The sequence below is a fragment of the Leucoraja erinacea genome, chromosome 10 (genome assembly GCF_028641065.1).
Source record: "Leucoraja erinacea ecotype New England chromosome 10, Leri_hhj_1, whole genome shotgun sequence".
In the NCBI taxonomy this organism is placed as follows: Eukaryota; Metazoa; Chordata; class Chondrichthyes; order Rajiformes; family Rajidae; genus Leucoraja; species Leucoraja erinaceus.
In genome coordinates, this window is record NC_073386.1 from 2,235,362 (window position 1) to 2,261,481 (window position 26,120).

Sequence of the window (26,120 nt, forward strand, 5' to 3'; positions counted from 1 at the left end):
GAATGGCGGTGCAGGCTCGAAGGGCCGAATGGCCTACTCCTGCACCTAATTTCTATGTTTCTATTAACCGTGTGAAGAATGTTACCCCTCAGATTCCTATTAAATCGTTCGCCCCTCCACCTTAAAACGTTGTGTCCTCTGGTCCTCGATTCCAATACCCTGAGCAAGAGATTGCGTGCGTCTACGAGAGTGGCGGGGAGACGACACCTGTGTGGCGCTACGCGGGTTTTTTGTGGGGGGGGGGGGGGGGGGGGAAGGGGGGTAGCGGGCATTTATTTACACAACTCCGGCGAGGTTGCAGAGAGCCACGTCCAAGGTAAGCAACTTACTGAAGCGTTCGGGGAACTTGAAATTCCTATCCAGGTCAAAGTCGGTCACTTTCTTCTCATCCGCCGGCACCTCCTCGGAATCGGAGGAGCAGCTGCTGTTTCCGCTCGAGCTGCTGTCTCCCTTCTGTTTCCTGGGGATGGCGTCGGTCGTCTCCGGCATGGAGAATAACGGCTGCAGGACACGCACACACACACACAATGTGTTTACACCTCAACACAGCATGAAATTATACCTTTAAGAAAGAACTGCAGATGCTGGACAAAATCGAAGGTAGACTGAAATGCTGGAGAAACTCAGCGGGTGAGGCAGCATCTATGGAGCGAAGGAATAGGCGACGTTTCGGGTCGAGACCCGGAAGGGTCTCGACCCGAAACGTCACCTATTCCTTCGCTCCATAGATGCTGCCTCACCCTTAAGGGTCTCGACCCGAAACGTCACCTATTCCTTCGCTCCATAGATGCTGCCTCACCCTTAAGGGTCTCGACCCGAAACGTCACCTATATTCCTTCGCTCCATAGATGCTGCCTCACCCTTAAAGGTCTCGACCCAAAACGTCACCTATTCCTTCGCTCCATAGATGCTGCCTCACCCGCTGAGTTTCTCCAGCATTTTTGTTTACCATAACATTCTACATGCTAGGAGCAGAATTAGCTCACTTCAGCCCTTCAAGTCTACGCCATTCACTAGACAATAGGTGCAGGAGTCGGCCATTCGGCCCTTCGAGCCAGCGCCACCATTCAATGTGATCCTGGCTGATCACCCACACAATCAGTAGCCCCGTTCCTGCCTTCTCCCCATATCCCCATGACTCCGCTGTCTTTAAGAGCCCTATCTAGCTCTCTCTTGAAAGTATCCAGAGAACCGGCCTCCACCGCCCTCTGAGATCCCCTCGCATCCTTCTAAACTCCACAGAGTGTACAGGCCCACAGCCGCTCCATTCTCTCAGCTCCCGCCATCCCGGGAATTAACCTTGTAAACCTACGCTGAACTCCCTCAATAGCAAGAATGTCCTTCCTCAAATTAGGGGACCAAAACTGCACACATTACTCCAGGTGTGGTCTCACTGGGGCCCTGTAGAAATGCAGAAGGACCTCTTTAACCATATAACCATATAACAATTACAGCACGGAAACAGGCCATCTCGGCCCTACAAGTCCGTGCCAACACAACTTTTTTTCCTCTTTGCTCCTGTACTCAACTCCTCTTGTTCTGTGGGCTTGGGGGGGGGGGAACAAGTTGCGATGGTTCTCAGCAGGCCGCCAGTGAAATTAGTACATAGGGAAGGGATGGAGAGAGATAGAGAGGATGCAAGGGCTACTGTATCTGTTAGAGAAATCAACATTCACACCACTGGGCCCCAACCAAAATATGTTCCTCTAATTTGCGCTGGGCCTCACTCTGACAGTGGAGGAGACCCAGGACAGAAAGGTCAGTGTGGGTATGGGGAGGAGAAAAGTGTTTGCCAACTGGGAGATCAGGCTGACTGAGGGAAGGCGTTCCGCAAAACTATCGCCCAGCCTACGTTTGGTCTCGCCGATGTATTAGGGTCCATATCCTGAACAACAGATACAGCAGATGAGGTCAGAGGGGGTGCAAGTATGCAGCAGCAGGTGAGTTGGGATCCAGATCCAAGCGTTGCGGTTTCAGTAGCTTCTCCATCCCAAGTCGGACAGTTTGACTTCAGAAATAAGTTGCTTAAATTGTTGTGAGATAAATGAAACTTTCACTCCTCGTAATTAACTTAACTTTATTTAAGCTTTAAGCAACTTATTTCTGCAATACACAAACTCAGAAACGTCTGGCAAACATGGCTGATTCTGCAGGCTTTTCCCGCCCGAAATACTTTGCACATGCGCACGCACACTCCCGAAGTGTCCTGCGCATGCGCACACTCTAGAAGAGCTCCGCACATGCGCACATGCGCCCACTTCAGCAAGTGAACCTCTGCCTCGCCTGAAAGCACCGTCAGCGTCCCTGGGCAGAGTCGAGGGAGGAGGGGAACCTGACCCGACTTGGGGTGAACCCGAGCCTGCGGAGAGGCCTTACCTTGGGCCCACGTTGTCGTGCCGATTTCCCCAGCAACTTCTCGTCATCCTCCTCGCACTGCTCCAGCAGATCCAAGATGTCTTCCTCCTGGAAGGGAAAAAATGGATCAACAAAATGGCCGCCTCCACACGTTCCCCGCTTCAAATCAGGGCCGAGCGGGGGGAGGTAGGGGAAGACTCTCTCCGAGACCCAGGGGCGGCACGGTGGCGCAGCGGTAGAGTTGCTGCCCCACAGCGCCAGAGACCCGGGTTCCATCCTGACTACCGGTGCTGTCTGTGCGGAGTTTGCACGTTCTCCCCGTGGGTTTTCGCAGAGATCTTCAGTTTCTTCCCACACTCTAAAGACGAACAAGTTTGCAGGTTAATTGGCATGGTATAAATGTAAATTGTCCCTGGTGCGTTAATATTGTGTTCATTTTTTATTCTTTTTTAAAGTTTTTAGAGATACAGCACAGAAACAGGCCCTTCGGCCCACCGGATCCACGCCGACCCAGCGATCCCCGCACGCTAACACCCACTACGGCCAATTTTTACATTTTCCAAGCCAATTAACCTACAAACCTCAATGTCTTTGGAGCGTGGGAGGAAAGCGAAGATCTCGGAGAAAGCCCGCGCAGGTCACGGGGAGAACGTACAAACTCCGTACAGACAGTGCCCGTAGCCCGGGTCTCCATCGCTGCATTCGCTGTGAGGCAGCAACTCTACCGCAGCGCCACCGTGGCTGCCCTATGTGCGAGGATCGCTGGACAGCACGGACTCAGTGGGCCGAAGGGCCTGAAGCCGCACTGTATCTCCAAATGAAACTAAATTATTGCACTCGGGTTGGACTTGATTGTGCGATATTATCTGATATTATGATATACATTAGCAGATATCATCCGATCTGCTTGGATCCACCTCAGAGGGCGGTGGAGGCCGGTTCTCTGGATGCTTTCAAGAGAGAGCTAGATAGGGCTCTTAAAAATAGCGGAGTCAGGGGATATGGGGAGAAGGCAGGAGCGGGGTACTGATTGGGGATGATCAGCCATGATCACATTGAATGGCGGTGCTTGCTCGAAGGGCCGAATGGCCTCCTCCTGCACCTATTGTCTATTGTCTATTGTGTCAAAGGTTACAGAGGTTTACCAGGGTGTTTTCCAGAATACCGCCTAGGTTAGAGGGTTTCAGCCACAGAGGGAGGCTGGACAGACTGATTGGGGATGATCAGCCACGATCACATTGAATGGGCTGTGCTGGCTCGAAGGGCCGAATGGCCTACTCCTGTACCTATTGTCTATTGATATCATGCAAAACAAATCCCTTCACTGAAACCTCGGCACACGTGACAATAGTAACGAACCTAACTCTAATCCTGCACCACCCCCTCCCTCCCTCCCTCCCTCGTGGAGAATAAACCTGCCAGGTTCAGCTGCAGTTTGCCCCTCCAGCCTGGGACTTCATTAATTCTCGTCGAATTCTCAGGCTCCCAAGATGACGAATGACAAAAGCCCGTGTAATCCCATCGCTTGCATTGGGTTCAGTTAATAACACACAGATTACCCGCCTATCAATCAAAAAGGGAATTAGTTCCTGAAAGCTAGTTTCAACTTCTTTATTCTCCGAGCATTTACAGGACAGTAATCCAGCGCTTCTCAAACTGGCGGATGGTTCCCCTAAGGGTGAATGAAATTATTTTGGGGTGAATTCAACTAGAGGGGTGAATGACTTCATTTATTCAGGTACATTTTTTTTTCTAAACTTAAAAAAGGCATTGCCATTAGTGGTTAGTAAAGGGAGGAGGTCCAGCACTTAGCAGCATGGTGCGCTGACAACAACCTGGCCCTTAACTCCAAGAAGACCAAGGAGCTCATTGTAGACTTCAGGAAGTCCAGAGGCGGCACGCACACCCCCATCCACATCAACGGGACGGAGGTGGAACGTGTTTCTAGCTTCAGGTTCCTGGGAGTCAACATCTCCGATGACCTCTCTTGGACCCACAATACCTCTACTCTGATCAAGAACGCTCATCAGCGTCTCTTCTTCCTGAGGAGACTGAAGAAGGTCCATCTGTCTCCTCAGATCCTGGTGAACTTCTACCGCTGCAACATCGAGAGCATCCTTACCAACTGCATCACAGTATGGTATGGCAACTGCTCTGTCTCCGACCGGAAGGCACTGCAGAGGGTGGTGAAAATTGCCCAACGCATCACCGGTTCCTCGCTCCCCTCCATTGAGTCTGTCCAAAGCAAGCGCTGTCTGCGGAGGGCGCTCAGCATCGCCAAGGACTGCTCTCACCCCAACCATGGACTGTTTACCCTCCTACCATCCGGGAGGCGCTACAGGTCTCTCCGTTGCCGAACCAGCAGGTCCAGGAACAGCTTCTTCCCTGCGGCTGTCACTCTACTCAACAACGTACCTCGGTGACTGCCAATCACCCCCCCCACCGGACACTTATTATTATTTATTCAAATCATGTTCTATGTCGCTCTTCCAGGGAGATGCTAAATGCATTTCGTTGTCTCTGTACTGTACACTGACAATGACAATTAAAATTAAATCTGAATCTGAATCTAAACTCTAATTGCTTTTATTGGCAGTGGATCTCTCTACCTATGGTTTTCTAATTTCAAAGTACCCGGATATTTCCCACATTTACAGAAATATAACCTTTTAGGGAAGACCATGGTTTTTTGAGCTGGTTTTCCCAAGAACAAAAACTGCAGTAATCAAAGCCCGGAAGGGTGGGATGGGGATGAAGCCCTGCGTTGGAATGGGATTTTTTTTTAATCATTCTAATCGAATGATTTTCGAACTCCAGTGGCAATTAAACTTTTTTTTTTCACTCCGAGTTTTCTTTCCACATTTTTAGGATGTTCAAACAGTTGAATAAAATAAACACTGTGAGAAATTGCGAGCAGTTTTGTGCCTGATAAATTGTGGACGCAGCCCAGACCATCACACAAACCAACCTCACTTCCATTGACTCCATCTACACCTCACGCTGCCTCGGCAAGGCCAGCAGCACAATCAAGGACTAGTCGCACCCCCTGGCTACTCCCTCTTCTCCCCTCTCCCATCGGGCAAGAGGTACAGAAGTGTGAAAACGAACGCACACCTCCAGATTCAGGCACAGTTTAATCAACAAGAGGACAAGTCCGCGAGCATGAGCCACTTCTTTACTCAGAGTGGTAGCGGTGTGGAATGATTCACTGCACATCTTCGTATGTGTATTCGTGGTACAAAAAATAAATAGGCATTGACTTGGAGGGTTATTTGACAAATCTGAGGCCATTACTTCCAGAGAGGGAGTAAGGGACCAGACTGATTCCTGGGATGTCAGGACTGTCTTATGAGGGGACTGAACTTCTGGTTTATACTCTCTAGAATTTAGGAGATGAGAGGGGATCTATAGCGGTGTTCTTAAGGGTTGAGCTAGATGCCAGGAAGATTGTTCCCGATGTTAGGGAAGTCCAGGACAGGGGTCACAGCTTAAGGATATCCTTTAAAAATAAAAAACTTTTTTCTACACAGGATAGTGAATCTCTGGAACTCTCTGCCACAGAGGGTAGTTGAGGCCAGTTCATTGGCTATATTTAAGAGGGAGTTAGATGTGGCCCTTGTGGCTAAAGGGGATCAGGGGGTATGGAGAGAAGGCAGGTACGGGATACTGAGTTGGATGATCAGCCATGATCATATTGAATGGCGGTGCAGACTCGAAGGGCCGAATGGCCTACTCCTGCACCTAATTTCTATGCTTCTATGTTTCTATGTTATGGTATGAGTGCAGGCAGGTGGGACTAAGGGAAAAAAAGTTGTTCGGCACGGACTTGTAGGGCCGAGATGGCCTGTTTCCGTGCTGTAATTGTTATATGGTTGTTAGTTTCAACAGCTGCAGGAGTAGGCCATTCGGCCCTTCGAGCCAGCACCGCCATTCAATGTGGTCATGGCTGATCATCCCCCCCAATCAGTACCCCGATCCTGCCGTCTCCCCGTATCCCCTGACTCCGCTATTATTCGGAGCCCTATCTCTCGAAAGCAAATCTCGGAGAAATACCACGCAGGGCCACGGGGAGAAGGGACAAACTCTGTGTGCAGACAAGCACCTGTATCGGGGGTTCGAACCCAGGGCTACCCGCTGCGCCAACACGTGGGCCAAAGCCGCTGGCTGCCGCTGGGTACAAGGCGGGTGGGTACCTTCATGTGTTTGAGTGGGTTGCTGAGCTCCTTCTGTAGAGAGGCCGCCCTGCTGGCCAGGAAGGTCTGGAACGCCACGCACAGCAGGTTCTCGTACTTCTCCAGCAGCTGCTTGTCGTCTGGAGGGTAAATCCTCCTGTGGTGACCAAGAGACAGACAAGACAATAGACAATAGACGCAGGAGGAGGCCATTCGGCCCTTCCAGCCAGCACCGCCATTCAATGTGATCATGGCTGATCATCCCCAATCATTCCTGCCTTCTCCCCCATATCCCCTGACTCCGCTATCTTTAAGAGCCCTCTCTTGAAAGTATCCAGAGATCTGCCCTCTGAGGCAGAGAATTCCACAGACTCACCACTCTCTGTGAGAAAAAGTGTTTCCTCGTCTCCGTTCTAAATGGCTTACCCCTTATTCTTAAACTGTGTGTGTGGCCCCTGGTTCTGGACTCCCCCCAACATCGGGAACATGCTTCCTGCCTCTAGCGTGTCCAAGCCCTTCACAATCTTATATGTTTCAATGAGATCCACCCTCTCATCCTTCTAAACTCCAGAGTGTACAAGCCCAGCCGCTCCATTCTGTCAGCGTGTCCAGGAATTAACCTTGTAAACCTACGCTGCACTCCCTCAATAGCAAGAATGTCCTTCCTCAAAAGGCAACGAGGTGAGCTGCCAGATCATCTTGCCCCCTCAAGGCCATAAGGTCACAAGTGATAGAATTAGGCCATTCGGCCCATCAAGTCTACTCCGCCGGCTGGTCTATCTCTCCCTCCGAACACCATTCTCCCGCCTTGTCCCCATAACCCCCGACACTCGTACTGATCGAGTTTTCTTCCTGTGTCTGTGAGATTGTAAAACGATCACCGGCAGCTTACCTGTAGTTGCCGAGATTCTGATTCTCGTGCTCTTCCCGTGAGATCTGTTTACGGACCTGGGCTAGTCTCTCCTTCTGCAGGCGGAGGGAGAGAGGAGCAATGACCGAGGGGAGAGGAAGGGGGAGGAGAGAAGGGGGAGGAGAAGAGAGAAGGGGGAGAGAGAAGGGGGGAGAAGAAGGGGGGGAGAGAAGGGGGGGGAGACGGGGATGAGAGAAGGGGGGGAGAGAAGGGGGGGAGAGAGAGAAGGGGGGAGAGGAGAAGGGGGGGAGAGAAGGGGGGGAGAGAGAGAGGGGGATAGATAAGGGGGAGAGGGGGGGGGGAGAGAAGGAGAGAGAGGGGGGAGAGAGAGGGGGGAGGCGGGGGGGGAAGAGGGGGGAGCAGGAGGGGGGAGAGAGAGGGGGGAGAGGAGGGGGGGAGAGAGGGGGGGGAGAGAGGGGGGGAGAGAGGGGGGGGAGAGGGGGGGGGGAGAGAGAAAGAGGGAGGGGGGGAGAGAGGGGGGGAGGGAGAGAGAGAGAGAGAGGGAGAGTGATAGAGAGAGGGGGGGAGAGGGGGAGAGAGAGAAGGTAGAGAGGGGGAGAGAGAGAGATAGAGGGGGGGGAGAGGGAGAGAGGGGGAGAGACAGGGGGGAGACAGGGGGGGACAGGGGGGAGAGGAGCAGGGGGGGGGGAGAGAGGGGGGAGAGAGAGGGGGGGAGAGAAGGGGGGAGAGAGAAGGGGGGAGGAGAAGGGGGGGAGAGAAGGGGGGAGAGAGATAAGGGGGGGAGAGAAGGGGGGAGGAGAAGGGGGGGGAGAGAAAGGGGGGGAGAGAGGGGGGGAATGAGAGGAGGGGGGAAAGAGGGGGGAAAAGGGGGGAAGAGGGGGGGGAGAGAGGGGGTGGGAAGAGAGGGGGGGGGGGAGAGAGAGGGGGGGAAGCGAGAGAGAGAGGGGGGGGGGAGAGGAAGAGGGGGGAGGGAGAGGGGGGAGGGGGAGGGGGGGGAAAGAGACCCAAGGGGGGAAGAGAGAGGCGAGGGGGGAGAGAGAGGGGGGGGGGAGAGAGAGGGGGGGGAAGAGAGGGGGGGGAAGAGAGAGGGGGGAAGAGAGAGGGGGGGAAGAGAGAGGGGGGGAAAGAGAGAGGGGGAAAGGGGAAAGAGAGAGGGGGGGAAGAGAGAGGGGGGAAGAGAGAGGGGGGAAGAGAGAGGGGGGGGGAAGAGAAGGAGGGGAGAAGAAGAGAGAGGGGGAAGAGAGAGGGGGGAAGAGAGAGGGGGGAAGAGAGAGGGGGAAGGGGGGTTCAAGAGAGAGGGGGAGGAAGAGAAAGGGAGGAGAGAGAGGGGGGGAAGAGAGAGGGGGGAAGAGAGAGGGGGGGGTGAAGAGAGGGGGGGAAGAAGAGAGGGGGAAGAGAGGGGGGAAAGAGAGGGGGGGGGAGAAGAGAAGAGGGGGAGAAGAAGAGAGGGGGGAGAAGAGAGGGGGGAAGAGGGGGAAGAAGAGAGAGGGGGGAAGAAAGAGAGGGGGGGGGAAGAGGGAGGGAGAGGGGGAAAGAGAGGGGGGCAGAGGGGGGGGGCAGGGGGGGGAGGGGGAGGGGGGAGAGGGGAGGGGTGGAGGGGGAGGGGTGGGAGGGGGGAGGGGAGGGGTGGAGGGGGAGGGGGGTGGAGGGGGAGGGGTGGAGGGGGAGAGGGGGGGAGGGGGAGGGGGGGAGGGGGGAGGGGTGGAGGGGGAGGGGGTGGAGGGGGAGGGGTGGAGGGGGAGGGGTGGAGGGGGAGGGGGAGGGGGAGGGGGAGGGGTGGAGGGGGAGGGGTGGAGGGGTGAGCGGTGGAGGGGTGTAGGGTACGTGGGCGTGAGGGTGTTGGCGGGGGGGAGGGGTGGAGGGGGAGGGGTGGAGGGGTGGAGGGGGTGGAGGGGGAGGGGTGAGGGGTGGAGGGGGAGGGGTGGGTTTTGAGGGGTGGAGGGGGAGGGGTGGAGGGGAGGGGGAGGGGTGGAGGGGGGTAGGGTACGTGGGCGTGAGGTGTTGGCGGGGGGGGGAGGGGGCATCTTACCAGCTCCTCCCGCCTCCTCTGCAGCGAGTGCCTCTTCCGCTCCCACTCGGAGGACCCTGGCGATAGGCGTTTGCCCGTCCCCTGCCCGTACAGTCGTTTCTGGGCCTCGGCTTTCTGCTGGACCAGGTTCTTCCGCTTGTCACTGGTTCTGCGACGGAGAGGCACGAGAAGGTGAAGCGAGGAGCGGGCAGGAGTGGCGACAATAAACTAAACTGACCAGCGTCCAGGCCGACCATCGATCACCCCTACACTCCACACCAGGGAGATTTACTGAAGCCAATGAACCTACAAACCCGCACATCTTTGGAGTGAGGGACAAGACCGCTGGTCGGCATGGACCCGTCGGGCCGAAGGGCCTGTTTCCATGTTGAATCTCTAAACTAAACTAAATTTTCTCAGTACATGGACACAAAACGCCGGAGTAACTCAGCGGGACAGGCAGCAGAGAGAAGGAACGGGTGAGGTTTTCGGGTCGAGACCCTTCTTCAGACTGGTCAAGGGAGAGGGAGACACAAGGAATAAGGAAGTGCAAGGTGTGAAAACTGAACAAAGGAGATGGAGATCAAGGGAATTGTAGAATGGATCATTGTTAGCTGGGAGAAGGTAACAATCAGAGATCAAATTGTACTTGGACCTACTTTTCCCCCTGACTTCAGTGTGAAGAAGGGCCCCAACCCGAAATATCACCCATTCCTTATTTCTAGAGACGCTGCCTGTCCCGCTGAGTTACTCCAGCATTTTGTGTCTACCTTCAGTGTAAACCAGCATCTGCGGTTCCTTCCTAAGCTTTCCCAGTTTCAGTCCAGTTTATAGCCACGTGTACCGAGGTACAGTGAAAGGCTCTCGTTGCGCGCTAGCCAGTCAGCGGAAAGACAAGACATGATTACAATCCAGCTGTTTACAGTGCGTAGAAAAATGATAAGTGAATAACGTTTAGTGCAAGGTAAAGACTGTAAAGTCCAATCAAGGATAGTCCGTGGGTCACCAATGAGGTAGATAGTAGTTCAGGACTGCTCTCTGGTTGTGGTGGGATGGTTTAGTCTGATAACAGCTGGGAAGAAACTGTCCCTGTCCCTGTCCCTCTGCAATAACCAACCTGACCTCCCGGTGGCTCAGCACTTCAACTCCCCCTCCCATTCCCAATCCGACCTCTCTGTCCTGGGTCTCCTCCATTGCCAGAGTGAGCAACAGCGGAAATTGGAGGAACAGCACCTCGTATTCCGCCTGGGTTGCTTGCGTCCGGATGGCATTAACATTGAATTCTCCCAAGTTTGCTAGCCCTTGCTGTCTCCTCCCCTTCCTTAACTCTCCAGCTGTCTCCTCCCATCCCCTCGCCCCCTCCTCCTCCCCTTTTCCTTCCTTCTTCCCTCCCACCCCCCATCAGTCTGAAGAAGGATTTCGGCCCGAAACGTTGCCTATTTCCTTCGCTCCGTAGACGCTGCTGCACCTGCTGAGTTTCTCCAGCAATTTTGTGTACCCTGAATTTGGTAGGTGTGCGTTTTCACACTTCTGTACCTCTTGCCCCATGGAGGGGAGGGGAGGGAGTGACTGGGGGGTGAGGGGGGGGGAGGAGGGGAAATCTTGTACCCTTAAACCCAATGTATGCCTCTCATGACCTCCTGACTCTGGAGGATTCTGACCATCAACGACACAGTTAAACAAGTGATGGGAGCAGAATGAGGCCATTCGACCCAACGAGCCTGCTCAGCCATTCAATCGTGGCCGATGTACGCTCAGCATAGGAGCAGCGCAGGCAGGGCTGCATAGTCTCCCCTCTCCTCTACTCTCTCCACACCAACCACTGCACCTCCACAGACACCTCTGTCAAGCTTCTCCAGTTTGCAGACGACACAAACCTGATTGGACTGATCCAGGATGGGGAGGAATCTGCCTACAGACAGGAAGTGTCACAGCTGGCGTCCTGGTGCCATCGCAACAACCTGGAGCTCAATGCTCTTAAGACGTCGGAATTGATAGTAGACGTTCGGAGAGAGTTCCCCCTCCCCTCTCCCCACTCACCATCACCAACATAGAAACATAGAAATTAGGTGCAGGAGTAGGCCATTCGGCCCTTCGAGCCTGCACCGCCATTCAATATGACCATGGCTGATCATCCAACTCAGTATCCCGTACCTGCCTTCTCTCCATACCCCCTGATCCCCTTAGCCACAAGGGCCACATCTAACTCCCTCTTAAATATAGCCAATGAACTGTGGCCTCGACTACCCTCTGCGGCAGAGAGTTCCAGAGATTCACCACTCTCTGTGTGAAACAAGTTCTTCTCATCTCGGTTTTAAAGGATTTCCCCCTTATCCTTAAACTGTGACCCCTTGTCCTGGACTTCCCCAACATCGGGAACAATCTTCCTGCATCTAGCCTGTCCAACCCCTTAAGAATTTTGTAAGTTTCTATAAGATCCCCTCTCAATCTCCTAAATTCTAGAGAGTATAAACCAAGTCTATCCAGTCTTTCTTCATAAGACAGTCCAGACATCCCAGGAATCAGTCTGGTGAACCTTCTCTGCACTCCCTCTATGGCAATAATGTCCTTCCTCAGATTTGGAGACCAAAAACTGTACACAATACTCCAGGTGTGGTCTCACCAAGACCCTGTACAACTGCAGTAGAACCTCCCTGCTCCTATACTCAAATCCTTTTGCTATGAAAGCCAACATACCATTCGCTTTCTTTACTGCCTGCTGCACCTGCATGCCTACCTTCAATGACTGGTGTACCATGACACCCAGGTCTCGCTGCATCTCCCCCTTTCCCAATCAGCCACCATTTAGATAATAGTCTGCTTTCCCGTTTTTGCCACCAAAATGGATAACCTCACATTTATACCACCACAGTCACATCTGTGGAGTCTTTAAAGTTCATGTTATTAATGTTTAGTATTTTCGGAGTCATTCAAGAGTCAAGAGTCAATTTAATTGTCATTTGGACCCCTTGAGGTCCAAATGAAATGCCGTTTCTGCAGCCATACATTACAAACAAATAGACCCCAGACACAACACAATTTACAATTTACATAAACATCCATCACATCGCTGTGATGGAAGGCCAAAAAAAACGTATCTCTCCACTGCACTCTCCCCCCCCCCCCCAATGTCAGAGTCAAAGTCAAAGCCCCCAGCTGGCGATAGCGATTGTCCCGCGGCCATTAAAGCCACGCCGGGTGGTGCGAGGTCGCACACCGGGTCTTGGTGTTAGAGCCCCCGGCGTGCGCTGACATGACATTCGTAACTGTCACTGTATGTCATGTTGTGGGCGGAGCACCAAGGCAAATTCCTTGTATGTGAATACTTGGCCAATAAACTTACTTACTTACTTTCTCTCCATCCTAACCCCATTCTCCTGCCTTCTCCCCATGACCTCGGATGCCAGCACTGATCAGGATTCAGCCTGAGGTGTCGAGCCGTGACTCACCGTACGTTCAGCAGCTTCAGGGCGTGGACTAAGACCCCTTTCTTCACGTCGTAGTCGATCTTCTGGTCCGTCCCAAAGCTCGGAGCTCGATTAATCTTGGGGGTGGGGGGGGGGGGGTTGGGGGGGGGGGGGGGAAGACAAAATTAAAGCTTTTTTTAAAAATATGTTTTTATTAGAAGCAGGCATACAAAATAATAGTTAGTGCCAATTTAATTACAGATTTCTTACATAGCTTCAGTTTAAAAAATATATATTAAAAAAAATAAAAATAAATAAAGAGAGGAAAAAGATGAGAGAAACTAAATAGAGAGAAAAAGGAGAGGCGGAGGGGAAACTACCAATAGCAAGATTGTGGAGATAGATTGTGGAAAAGTTGAGTATAACTGCTCATCCAGTCCCAAACTCAGGGTTCAATCCTGATCTTGTGTTAAACCAATTCAAAATTTCAATAAATGGAGACCATATTCTAACAAATAATTCTGGTTTGTTAATTAAGACAAATCTTATTTTTTCCAAATGCAAGGTCTCAGTCATAGAAATATAGACAATAGGTGCAGGAGTAGGCCATTCGGCCCTTCGAGCCTGCACCGCCATTCAATATGATCATGGCTGATCATCCAACTCAGTATCCTGAACCTGCCTTCTCTCCATACCCCCTGGTCCCTTTAGCCACATCTAACTCCCTCTTAAATATAGCCAATGAACTGGCCTCAACTACCTTCTGTGACAGAGTGTTCCAGAGATTCACCATCATGGCTGATCGTCCCCAATCAATAACCCGTGCCTGCCTTCTCCCCATACCCTTTGACTCCACTAGCCCCTAGAGCTCTATCTAACTCTCTCTTAAATCCATCCAGTGACTTGGTCTCCACTGCCCTCTGTTGCAGGGAATTCCACAAATTCACAACTCTCTGGGTGAAAAAGTTTTTTCTCACCTCAGTCTTAAATGGCCTCCCCTTTATTCTAAGACTGTGTGGCCCCTGGTTCTGGACTCGCCCAACATTGGGAACATTTTTCCTACATCTAGCATGTCCAGTCCTTTTAGAATTTCCGTCATCCACATATTAAATTGTGGGGGCTGCTGGTTTTTTACAAAATTTTAGTATAAATTTTTTCGCAGTTATTAGACTGTAATCAAGAAATTGTCTCTGGCTTAACGTACAGATTGTCAGTCATACAATGTTCTGATTATCCTAATATTATTAATTTTGGCTCTGGGTCCAGTTAGATATTGATAACTTCAGAAACTATGTTTGAAATATCCGCCCAAAGATCTTGAGTTTTTATACAAGTTACAAAGGTACAAAGCTTTTATTTTTGAGGAACAATTGTCGAGCGCTGGGGGAGTGTGTCGCAGAACAGAGGGTTTGCGGAGAGAAGCACAAAAAGCTGGAGTAACTCAGTGGGTCAGGCTGCATCTCTGGAGAAGTCTGCAGAAGGGTCTCGACCCGAAAACGTCACCCATTCCTTCTCTCCAGAGATGCTGCCGGTCCCGCTGAGTTACTCCAGCTGTTTGTGCCTATCTTCGGTTTAAACCAACGCCAGAGGGGGGGGGAGAGAGAGAGGGGGGAGAGAGAGAGAGGGGGGAGGGGGGCATTGTGGTAAAAAATGTCACTTTGATGGTGCCCTTTGTGTGGTGACTCTTTGTATACCTAGGCATGAAAAACAAAGCATCTCACTGTGACTTGGCCCTACAGGGGCCCTCCCCCATGGCCCTATGCCCCTCCCCCATGGCCCTGCCCCCCTCCCCATGGCCCTGTGCCCCTCCCCCATGGCTGTAAGCCCCTCCCCCATGGCTCTAAGCCCCTCCCCCATGGCTAAGCCCCTCCCCCATGGCCCCATGCCCCTCCCCCATGGCCCCATGCCCCTCCCCCATGGCCCTATGCCCCTCCCCCATGGCCCTATGCCCCTCCCCCATGGCCCTGTGCCCCCTCCCCATGGCCCTATGCCCCTCCCCCATGGCTATATGCCCCTCCCCCGTGGTCCCGTGCCCCAGGTGGGCCCCGTGTCATTGCACGGACTGGGCTGCCGTGGCCGTGGCCGTGTCCGTGTCCGTGTCCGTGTCCGTGGGTAAATGGATCCCTCACCTCGAGGAGCCAGGGTTTGAGTTTGCGATCCAGATGATGTCGAAGCCGAGGACCTCGAAACAAACGCTGCTGCTGCCGGGGTGCTGGCCTGGGCGGCACATGCGGTACGCGTGTAACACGTGCGGCTCCGCCACGATCAACGTCTTCACCACCAGCTCCTGCACACGGGCAAGCAACACGCGTGAGAGGGGAGGAGAGGGGGGGAGGGGGGGGAGAGGGGGGGGGGAGGGGGAGGGAGGGGGGGAAAGAGAGAGAGAGGGGGAGAGAGGGGGAGAGAGAGAGAGGGGGGGAGAGGGGGGGAGAGGGGGAGGGGGGGAGGGGGGGGGGGAGAGGGGGGGGAGGGGGGGGAGGGGGGGGAGAGGGAGGAGGGGAGGGGGGGGGAGAGGGGGGAAGGAGGGGGGGAAAGAGAGGGAAGAGGAGAGGGAGGAGAGGGGGGTAGGGGGGGGAGAGGGGGGGAGAGAGGGGGGGAGAGGGGGGGGGGGGGAGAGGGGGGGAGGGAAAGAGAGAGGGGGGGAGAGGGGGGGAGAGGGAGGGGGGGAGAGGGGGGGGGAGAGGGGGGAGAGAGGGAGAGAGAGAGAGGGGGGAGAGAGGGGGGGGAGAGGGGGAGAGAGGGGGGGAGAGGGGGGGGGGGAAGAGAGGGGGGAGAGAGGGGGAGAGGGGGGAGAGGGGAGAGAGGGGGGAGAGGAGGGAGAGGGGGGGAGGGGGGAGAGGGGGGAGAGGGGGGAGAGGGGAGAGGGGGGGAGGGGGGGAGAGAGGGAGATGAGGAGGGGGAGAGGGGGGAGAGGGGAGGGGGGGGAGGGGGGGAGGGGGGAGAGGGGGTAGGGGGAGAGGGGGGAGAGGGGGGAGGGGGGAGAGGGGGAGAGAGAGGGGGGAGAGGGGAGGAGAGGGGGGAGAGGGGAGGGAGAGAGGGGAAAAGAGGGAGGGATAAAGAGAGTGTGAAAAGGAAGAGGGGGGGGAGGGGGGGGGGGAGGGGGGGGAGGGGGAGGGGGGGGGGGGGGGGGAGAGGGGGGGAGAGAGGGGGAGAGGGGGGAGAGGGGGGGAGAGGGGGGAGAGGGGGGAGAGGGGGGAGAGGGGAGAGGGGGGAGAGGGGGGAGAGGGGAGAGGGGGGGAGAGAGGGGGGAGAGAGGGGGAGAGAGGGGGAGAGGGGAGGGGGGGGGGGAGGGGGGGGAGGGGGGGGAGGAGAGGGGGAGGGAGAGGGGAGAGGGAGGGGGAGAGGGGAGAGGGGGAGAGAGGGGGGGGAGAGGGGGGGGAGAGAGAGAGAGAGCCCCCCTCCCCTCCCCTCGCCCAATGGTGCATTATTGCCAGTTCACACTGAACAGTGATCACACCGACCCAGCCAACAATCTGCCTATCGGGGAACCTCCCTGCATCGTTGGCCCGGTACTTGGTACTTTCCGCGCCTCCAGTTCTCCCCTCCCCGTACAGTCTCTCTGAAGAAGGGTCTCGACCTGAAACGTCACCCATTCCTTCTCTCCAGAGATGCTGCCTGACCCGCTGAGTTACTCCAGCATTTTGCGCCCATCTTCGGTGTAAGCCAGCGCCTCTCCACTTCCTTCCTACACATTTCTATCTCAATTATGATTTTAACATCTTTCACATTTGCTCTTCCCCCAAAGGTGGAGAAACTCAGCGGGTGAGGCAGCAGCTATGGAGCGAAGGAAGAGGCGGCGTTTTGGGTCGAGACCCTTCTTCAGACTGGGGATGGGGGGGGAGGGGAAGAAGAGAGGAAGAGGTGGAGACAGTGGGCTGTGGGGGAGCTGGGAAGGGGAGGGGAAGGAGGGAGAAAGCAGGGACTACCTGAAATTGGACAAGTCAATGTTCATACCGCTGGGGTGTAAACTACCCAAGCAAAATACGAGGCGCCGCTCCTCCAATTTGCGGTGGGACTCACTCTGGCCATGGAGGAGGCCCAGGACAGAAAGGTCGGATTCGGAATGGGAGTTGCTTCACCCGCTGAGTTTCTCCTTTCTCATTTTTGTCTACCTTAGATTTTTCCAGCATCTGCAGTTCTTTCTTAACCATTTATTCTTCCCAAAAATATATCAGGGTCATGGGATTATAAGAAAAGAAGAAAATCCAGCACCTTGGTGTTATTAGCTCAGTTACCTGGCCTCTGACACTGTCTGCAGTTCCGTGTTTCCACACGATACAAGACCTGGGTACATGAGGCAATAAAGCACCTTTGAAGCATTGACTTGTTCAGCTTAGTCTAGTTTAGAGACACAGCGCGGAAACAGGCCCTTCAGCCCACCGAGTCCGCGCCGACCAGCGATCCCCGCACACTGACACTACCCTGCACACACCACATTGATACCAAGCCAATTAATCTACAAACCTGCACGTCTGTAGAGTGTGGGAGGAAACCGAAGATCTCGGAGAAAGGGCGGCACGGTGGCACAGCGGTAGAGTTGCTAGTTGCTGCCTCACAGCGCCAGAGACCAGAGTTCGATCCTGACTACGGGCGCTGTCTGTACGGAATTTGTACTTTCTCCCCGTAACCTTGTGGGTTTTCTCCTGGTGCTCCGGCTTCCTCCCGCACTCCAAAGATGCGCAGGTGTGTAGGTTAATTGGCTTGGTGTAAATGGAAAATTGTCCCCAGTGTGTGTAGGATAGTGTTGGTGTGCGGGGATCGCTGGGCGGTGCGGACCTGGTGGGTCGAAGGGCCTGGTTCCGCGCTGTATCTCTAAAATTAAACTAGACTAAACCCCACGCGGGTCACGGGGAGAACGTACAAACTCTGCACAGACAGCACCCGTGGTCAGGATGGAACCCGGGTCTCTGGCGCTACGAGGCGGCAACTCTACTGCTGCGCCACTGGAGGAACAGCGTGGGGGGAGGGGGGAAGTGGGTGAATCTGTAATCATCGCCCTTTACGTAGCGACTATTCTCATACCTTGGGGATACAACCAAGGAATGTCACTGTGAACGGCAGAGTAGACTCGATGGGCCACCGGCGGACAGAAGCGGAGAGGCGGCGAGCGTTACTCACAGAGACGTCGTTCCAGAACTTTCCGACGTCGTACTCGTTGGTGCGGAGGAACTCGGTGAACCAGTGGATGGACCTCTTGCTGCCCCGGTCTGCCTGCTCCGCACGCCCAAAGTTCTCGTTGTGCTTGTTGACTGAGTAGTTGGTCAGGTGCATGAAGAGCTGGCTCTGCGGAGAAGTTAACATCAATTCAGCATTTGGGTTTTTTGCCCCCCGTCTCCGATAGGAATAAGGGGCGGGCAGGGAAAATGTTCCCCATGTTTCGGGGGGGGGGGGGGGGGGGGGGAGGAGTCCAGAACCAGGGGTCACACAGTTGAAGAATAAGGGGTCGGCCGTCTAGGACCGAGATGAGGAAAACGTTTTCACCCAGAGAGTTGTGAATTTGTGGAATTCTCTGCCACAGAGGGCAGTGGAGGCCGATTCACTGGATGTTTTCAGGAGAGAGTTAGATTTTGCTCTTAGGGCTAACGGAATCAAGGGATGTGGGGAGAAAGCAGGAACAGGGTACTGATTCTGGATGATCAATAGACAATAGACAATAGACGCAGGAGCCCTTCGAGCCAGCACCGCCATTCAATATGATCATGGCTGATCATCCAACTCAGTATCCCGTACCTGCCTTCTCTCCAAACCCTCTGATCCCCTTGGCCACAAGGGCCACATCTAACTCCCTCTTAAATATAGCCAATGAACTGGCCTCGACTACCCTCTGTGGCAGAGAGTTCCAGAGATTCACCACTCTCTGTGTGAAAAAAGTTCTTCTCATCTCGGTTTTAAAGGATTTCCCCCTTATCCTTAAGCTGTGACCCCTTGTCCTGGACTTCCCCAACATAGGGAACAATCATCCTGCATCTAGCCTGTCCAACCCCTTAAGAATTTTGTAAGTTTCTATTTCCTTCGCTCCATAGATGCTGCTGCACCCGTTGAGATTCTCCAGCTTTTTTGTGTACCCCAAATCAGTACCCCGTTCCTGCCTTCTCCCCATGTCCCCTGACTCCGCTATTTTTAAGAGACCTATCTAGCTCTCTCTTGAAAGTATCCAGAGAACCGGCCTCCACCCCCCTCTGAGGCAGAGAATTCCACAGACTCGCCACTCTCTGTGAGAAAAAGTGTTTCCTCGTCTCCGTTCTAAATGGCTTACTCCTTATTCTTAGTCAAGGAACATGTTGAATGGCGGTGCTGGCTCGAAGGGCAGAATGGCCTACTCCTGCACCTATTTTCTATGTTCACAAAAGGTGACTGACTCAAACAAAAATCTATTGCACAAAGTTCTGTCAGGATTTGTAAGTATTTCCATAAATATCCTTCCCGTGACCTTCCCATTTCCTTCCACAAGCAGCAGATGTATTCTGTCCAGACTCAGGCACATTCACCTCCCACTACTCTCAGCCACTGTACACCAAATCAGAGACAGCAGCTTGGAGGCTGAGTTGCAGGTGCTGGTTTACACCGAAGATAGACACAAAACGCCGGAGTAACTCAGCGGGACAGGCAGCGTCTCTGGAGAGAAGGAATGGGTGATGTTTCGGATCGAGACCCTTCTTCAGGCTGAGAGTCGGGGGAGGGGCAGGCACAGAGATAGGGAAGCGTGAGGTGTGAAAAGGAGAGAACGGGGACGGAGATCACGGAACATGTGGAATGGACAATAGGTGCAGGAGTAGGCCGTTCGGCCCGTCGAGCCAGCACCGCCATTCATTGTGGTCATGGCTGATCATCCACAATCAGTTCCCCGTTCCTGCCTTCTCCCCATATCCCCTGACTCCGCTATCTTTAAGAGCTCTATCCAGCTCTCTCTTAGACAATAGACAATAGGTGCAGGGGTAGGCCGTTCGGCCCTTCGAACCAGCACCGCCATTCATTGTGGTCATGGCTGATCATCCACAATCGGAATTGATCACTGTTAGCTGGGAGAAGCAAACAGAGATAAAATGTAAACGAGGCCAGTCAGACTGGTGGGTGAACTGGGATGGGGGGAGGGGATGAAGAGAGAGGGAAAGCGAGGGGTTACTTGAAGTTCGGAGTTAATGTTCATACCGCTGGGGTGTAAGCTGCCCAAGTAACTCCAGCACTCTGTGACCGTCTTCTGTTTGAGTCGGCGCATCTCGGCCCCATCGAGTCCACTCCGCTCCATTCAATCACGGCTGATCTATCTCTCCTTCTCAACCCCATTCTCCTGCCTTCTCCCCAATACCCCTGACACCCGCACTGATCAAGAACCTATCGATCTCCGCCTTAAAAATACCCACTGACTCAGCCTCCACGGCCTTCTGAGGCAAAGAATTCTACAGACTCACCACAGATTCCACACACTAAAGAAATTCCTTCCTAATTGTACAAGGCATTGGTGAGACCAAATCTGGAGTATGGTGTACAATTTTGGTCGCCTAATTATAGGAAGGATGTCAACAAAATAGAGAGAGTACAGAGGAGATTTACTAGAATGTTGTCTGGGTTTCAGCAACTAAGTTACAGAGAAAGGTTGAATAAGTTAGGTCTTTATTCTCTGGAGCGCAGAAGGTTAAGGGGGGACTTGATAGAGGTCTTTAAAATGATGAGAGGGATAGACAGAGTTGATGTGGACAAGCTTTTCCCTTTGAGAATAGGGAAGATTCAAACAAGGGGACATGACTTCAGAATTAAGGGACAGAAGTTTAGGGGTAATATGAGGGGGAACTTCTTTACTCAGAGAGTGGTAGCGGTGTGGAATGAGCTTCCAGTGGAAGTGGTGGAGGCAGGTTCGTTGGTATCATTTAAAAATAAATTGGATAGGCATATGGATGAGAAGGGAATGGAGGGTTATGGCATGAGTGCAGGCAGGTGGGACTAAGGGGAAAAAAAGTTGTTCGGCACGGACTTGTAGGGCCGAGATGGCCTGTTTCGTGCTGTAATTGTTATATGGTTATATGGTTAATGGCCTTCCTAATGGCTGCCGCTGCCCTAAACGGCCAAACCTGTTACAGACAAATCCAGATTCAGGGACAGTTTTTTCCCAGCTGTTATCAGGCAACTGAACCTCCCTCTCACCAACGAGAGAGCGGTCCCGACCTCCCATCTGCCTCATTGGAGACCCTCGGAAAACCTTCGATTTGACTTTACCTCGCACAAAATGCATCTACAAATGGCGGGCGGCTCGATAGTAATCCGCTGACTGGTTAGCTTGCAACAAAAAAAAAAAAAAAAGCTTTTCACTGTACCTCGATACACGTGACAAGAATGAACTCCACCCTGCGTAGAGACTTGGCCGAGATGATGAGTTTAGTTTCGTTTAGTTGAAAGACACAGCTTAGAAACAGGCCATTCGGCCCACCAAGTCCACGCCGGCCAGCGAGCACCCAGTTCACATTAGTTCTATGTTATCCCACTTATTCACTTCCCACACACTAGGGGGGCAATTTACAGAGAGCCCATGAACATACAAACCTGCACGCCCTTGGAGTGTGGGAGGAAACCGGAGCGCCCGGAGAAAACCCACGCAGCTCCCGGGGAGAACTTGCTAGACTTTGTCTCGATTGACCCCCCCCCCCCTCCCCGCCCGCTACTTCAATCAGTCTGGCGCAGCGGTAGAGTTGCTGCCTTACCGTGCCGAGAGACCCAGTTCGATCCTGGCTACGGGTGCTGTCTGTACGGAGTTTGCACGATCTCCCACACAGTGATCTGCGTGAGTTTCCTCCCGGTGCTCCGGTTCCCTCCCACACTCCACAAAGGCGTGCGGGTTTGTCGGCTAATCAGCTCCTGTAAATTATCCCCAGTGCCGTGTTGGATAGCACCGGTCGGCATGGACTCGGTGGGCCGAAGGGCCTGTCACTGCGCTGCATCTCCAAAATCTAAAGCCTCAAACTCCAAAGCAGAACTAACTTCAAAAAGCCCAAGCGCAGGGTGTAATGGGGAGTGTTTTTCGTAATTAACCTGGTAATGAGTTGCAGATTAAGGGCCACATGTGTAGCCGGCAGCCACCTGCTGCATTGGGGCTTTGGAAGACAGGATCACGAGATGTTTGTCTCCCTGGCACTGCGAAGGTTCGGTGGGTCGAACATGACCCTGTACACCCAGAGCTAAATTTACCGCACACCTGCAGGCTGGGAACCCCTCCCTTCATTCTCTGACACTTACAGCAGCAACAGCATCCGTTTACATCGGCCCCACCGACTCCACGAGGGCCAGCGATCGCCCGTTCCCGCTAGTTCCATGTTATCCCACTCCCCGCGCACCAGGGGTCAACTTCGCCGAGGGTCAATTGACCCACAGACCCCTGCACGACTTTGGGATGTGGTGGGAAACCAAATGCATTTCGTTGTCTCTGTACTGTACACTGACAATGACAATTAAAATTGAATCTGAATCTGAGCACCTGGAGAAAACCCACGCGGTTACATGGAGAACGTGCAAACTCCGCACGCGCAGACAACACCCGCCGTCAGGATCGAACCCGGGTCTCTGGCGCAGTGAGGTCGAGGCTCCATCAGTTACGTCACAGAATGGGTGTGCAGTTTATGGGAAGGTGGAGGCGGAAGAGGTTTACCATAACGATGTCTGAATTCGGAGGTACCCGTGCTAGAAGCAGAAGCAGAATTAGGCCATTCGGCCCATCAAGTCTAGTCCGCCATTCAATCATGGCTGATCTATCTCTCCCTCCCAACCCCATTCTCTTGCCTTCTCCCCATAACCCCCGACACCCGTACTAATGAAAAATCTATCTACCTCTGCCTTAGAAATATCATCTGACGGCCTCCGCAGACGTCTGTGGCAATGAATTCCACAGATTCACCACCCTCTGGTAAAGAAATTCCTCCTCATCTCCGTCCTAAAGGTACGACCTTTTATTCTGAGGCTGTGCCCTCTAGTCCTGGACTCTCCCACTAGTGGAAACATCCTTTCCACATCCACTCTATCCGGGCCTTTCACTATTCGGTGAGTTTCAATGAGGTTCTCTCATCCTTCTAAACTCCAGTGAGTACAACAGGCCCAGTGCCGACAAACGCTCATCGTGTGTTAACCTAACCTTCTCCTGGGATCATTTGGGTAAGCATCCTCTCCAGAGCCAGCACATCCTTCCTCAGATATGGGGCCCAAAACTGCTGATAGAATTCTGAATGCAGCCTGACCAGCGCCTTATAGAGCCTCAGCCTCACATCCCTGTTTGTGTATTCTAGCCCTCCCGAACTAAATGATATCATTGCAGTTGTGGGCGGCACACTGGCACAGCAGTAGCGTTACTGCTTCACAACGCTTCCAGCGCCAGAGACCAGGGTTCTATCCCGACTACGGGCGCTGTCTGTACGGAGTTTGCACGTTCTCCCCGTGACCGGCGTGGGTTTTCTCAGAGATCTTCGCTTTCCTCCCACACTCCAAACGTGCAAGTTTATCGGTTAATTGGCTTGGGGTTGTACACTCACTATAAATGTAAATTGTCCCTAACGTGTGTAGGATAGTGTTAATGTGCGGGGATCGCTGGTCGGCATGGACTCGGTGGGCCGAAGGGCCTGTTTCCGTGTGTATCTCTAAACTAAACACGAAACTGAACTACCTCCCCTGGCAGCTTGTTCGTTACACCCACCACCCTCTGTGTCTAAAGGTTACCCCTCGTGTTCCTATTAAATCTTTCCCCCCTCATCTTAAACCTGTGCCCCCTGGTTCTTGATTCCCCAACTCTGGGCAAGAGACTGCATGTATATGATCTGTTCCTCTCATGAGTTTGTGGGTTTTCTCCGAGATCTCCAGATTTGCTCCCACTCCCCTCCTCACTCCAAAGACGTACAGGTTTGTAGGTAAAGTGGCTTGGCATAAATGTAAATTGTCACTAGTGTGTGTAGGTTAGTGTGCGGGGATCGCTGGTCGGCACGGACACGCTGGGCCGAAGGGCCTGTTTCAGCGCTGTATCACTAAACTAAACCAGTTGAGTTTACATTGGCCTTTGTCAGTCAGGCCATTGAGTGTGGAAGTTGGGATGTGATGTTACAATTGTGCCAGGCCACATCTGGAGTGTTTGCCCATCTTGTTCCCGGAGGCCAGTGGCGAGGGGTGGTCTTACCAAGTTGGCGTCGGTGGGCGCGTGGTACTTCTCCGTGCCCATCCGCACCAGCCCGTCGTTGTACAGAAATATCCGCAGCGGGTCGCAGGAGGTGACCAGGATGTAGATGCGGAGGTCGAACTTGTAGCCCTCCAGCAGGAAGGGTTTGTCCAGGTACTCCTGCACGATCAGATGCTCGTGGGCTTGCAGCTTGTCCCCGTTCCGTATCAGCGATATCCTGGTGGCGGGGGGAAGAGACACACGTCAGAGATACAATACAGCGTGGAAACCCACCGAGTCCGCGCCGACCAGCGATTGCCCCGTACACCAACGCTACCAGTAGACAATAGACAATATAGAAACTTACAAAATTCTTAAGGGGTTGGACAGGCTAGATGCAGGAAGATTGTTCCCGATGTTAGGGAAGTCCAGGACAAGGGGTCACAGCTTAAGGATAAGGTGGAAATCCTTTAAAAACGAGATGAGAAGAACTTTTTTTCACGCAGAGAGTGGTGAATCTCTGGAACTCTCTGCCACAGAGGGTAGTTGAGGCCAGTTCATTGGCTGTATTTTTAGAGGGAGTTAGATGTGGCCCTTGTGGCTAAGGGGATCAGGGGGTATGGAGAGAAGGCAGGTACGGGATACTGAGTTGGATGATCAGCCATGATCATATTGAATGGCGGTGCAGGCTCGAAGGGCCGAATGGCCTACTCCTGCACCTAATTTCTATGTTTTCTATGTTTCTAATAGGTGCAGGAGTAGGTCACTCTTCCCTTCGAACCAGCACCGCCATTCAATGTGATCATGGCTGATCATCCACAATCAGTTCCCCGTTCCTGCCTTCTCCACATATCCCCTGACCTCCGCTATTTTTAAGAGCCCTATCCAGCTCTCTCTTGAAAGCCTCCAGAGAATTAACATCCACCGCCCTCTGAGGCAGAGAGTTCCACAGATTCACAACTCTCTGTGTGGAAAAGTGTTTCCTCATCTCCGTTCTAAATGGCTTACCCCTTATTCTTAGGGGTAATCCTACACGCTTTTTCACACAGAGGGTGGTGGGTGTATGGAACGAGCTGCCGGAGGAGGTAGTCGAGGCTAGGACTATCCCAACGTTTAAGAAACAGTGAGACAGGTACACGGATAGGACGGGTTTGGAGGGATATGGGCCAAACGCAGGCATGTGGGACTAGTGTAGCTGAGACATGTTGGCAGGTATTGGCAAGTTGGACTGAAGGGCCTGTTTCCACGCTGTATCACTCTATGACTAGAGACAATTTATACTTGGACCCAAGCCAATTAACCTGTTCTTCAGGGAACGGGGATTCCCCTCCGCCACCATAGATGAAGCTCGCACCAGGGTCTCATCCATACCCCGTAACACTGCTCTCTCTCCCCATCCCCGCACTCGCAACAAGGGCAGAGTCCCTCTGGTCCTCACCTTTCACAGACCAGCCGGCAAATACAACACATAATCCTCCGCCATTTCCGCCACCTCCAACGTGACCCCACCACTCGCCACATCTTCCCATCTCCCCCCATGTCTGCCTTCCGCAAAGACCGCTCCCTCCGCAACTCCCTTGTCAATTCTTCCCTTCCCTCCCGCACTACCCCCTCCCCGGGCACTTTCCGTTGCAACCGCAAATGCAACACCTGTCCCTTCACCTCCCCCCTCGACTCCATTCAAGGACCCAAGCAATCGTTCCAGGTGCGACAGAGGTTCACCTGCATCTCCTCCAACCTCATCTACTGCATCCGCTGCTCTAGATGTCAGCTGATCTACATCGGGGAGACTATGCGGAGGTTGGGCGATCGTTTCGCCGAACACCTCCGCTCAGTCCGCAATAACCTACCTGAACTCCCGGTGGCTCAGCACTTCAACTCCCCCTCCCATTCCCAATCTGACCTCTCTGTCCTGGGTCTCCTCCATTGCCAGAGTGAGCAACAGCGGAAATTGGAGGAACAGCACCTCATATTCCGCCTGGGCAGCTTGCATCCGGATGGCATTAACATTGAATTCTCCCAATTTTGCTAGCCCTTGCTGTCTCCTCCCCTTCCTTAACCCTCTAGCTGTCTCCTCCCACCCTCCCATCCGCCCGCCCTCGGGCTCCCTCCCCCCCCCCCCATCAGTCTGAAGAAGGGTTTCGGCCCGAAACGTCGCCTATTTCCTTCGCTCCATAGATGCTGC

The 26,120-nt window shown here is 53.6% G+C and overlaps 1 protein-coding gene across 1 annotated transcript in view; it reads right to left on the bottom strand.

Annotated features, from left to right (window-relative positions):
- LOC129700702 (tubulin polyglutamylase TTLL7-like) overlaps window positions 1–26,120 on the bottom strand; it is a 77,033-nt gene that overhangs the window by 36,362 nt on the left and 14,551 nt on the right. The window contains 10 exon segments of the mRNA XM_055641292.1: window positions 379–501; window positions 2,377–2,463; window positions 6,549–6,684; window positions 7,420–7,493; window positions 9,428–9,575; window positions 12,856–12,950; window positions 14,943–14,977; window positions 14,980–15,100; window positions 17,932–18,096; window positions 23,957–24,173. Coding sequence (XP_055497267.1) covers window positions 379–501; window positions 2,377–2,463; window positions 6,549–6,684; window positions 7,420–7,493; window positions 9,428–9,575; window positions 12,856–12,950; window positions 14,943–14,977; window positions 14,980–15,100; window positions 17,932–18,096; window positions 23,957–24,173 — 1,201 coding nt within the window.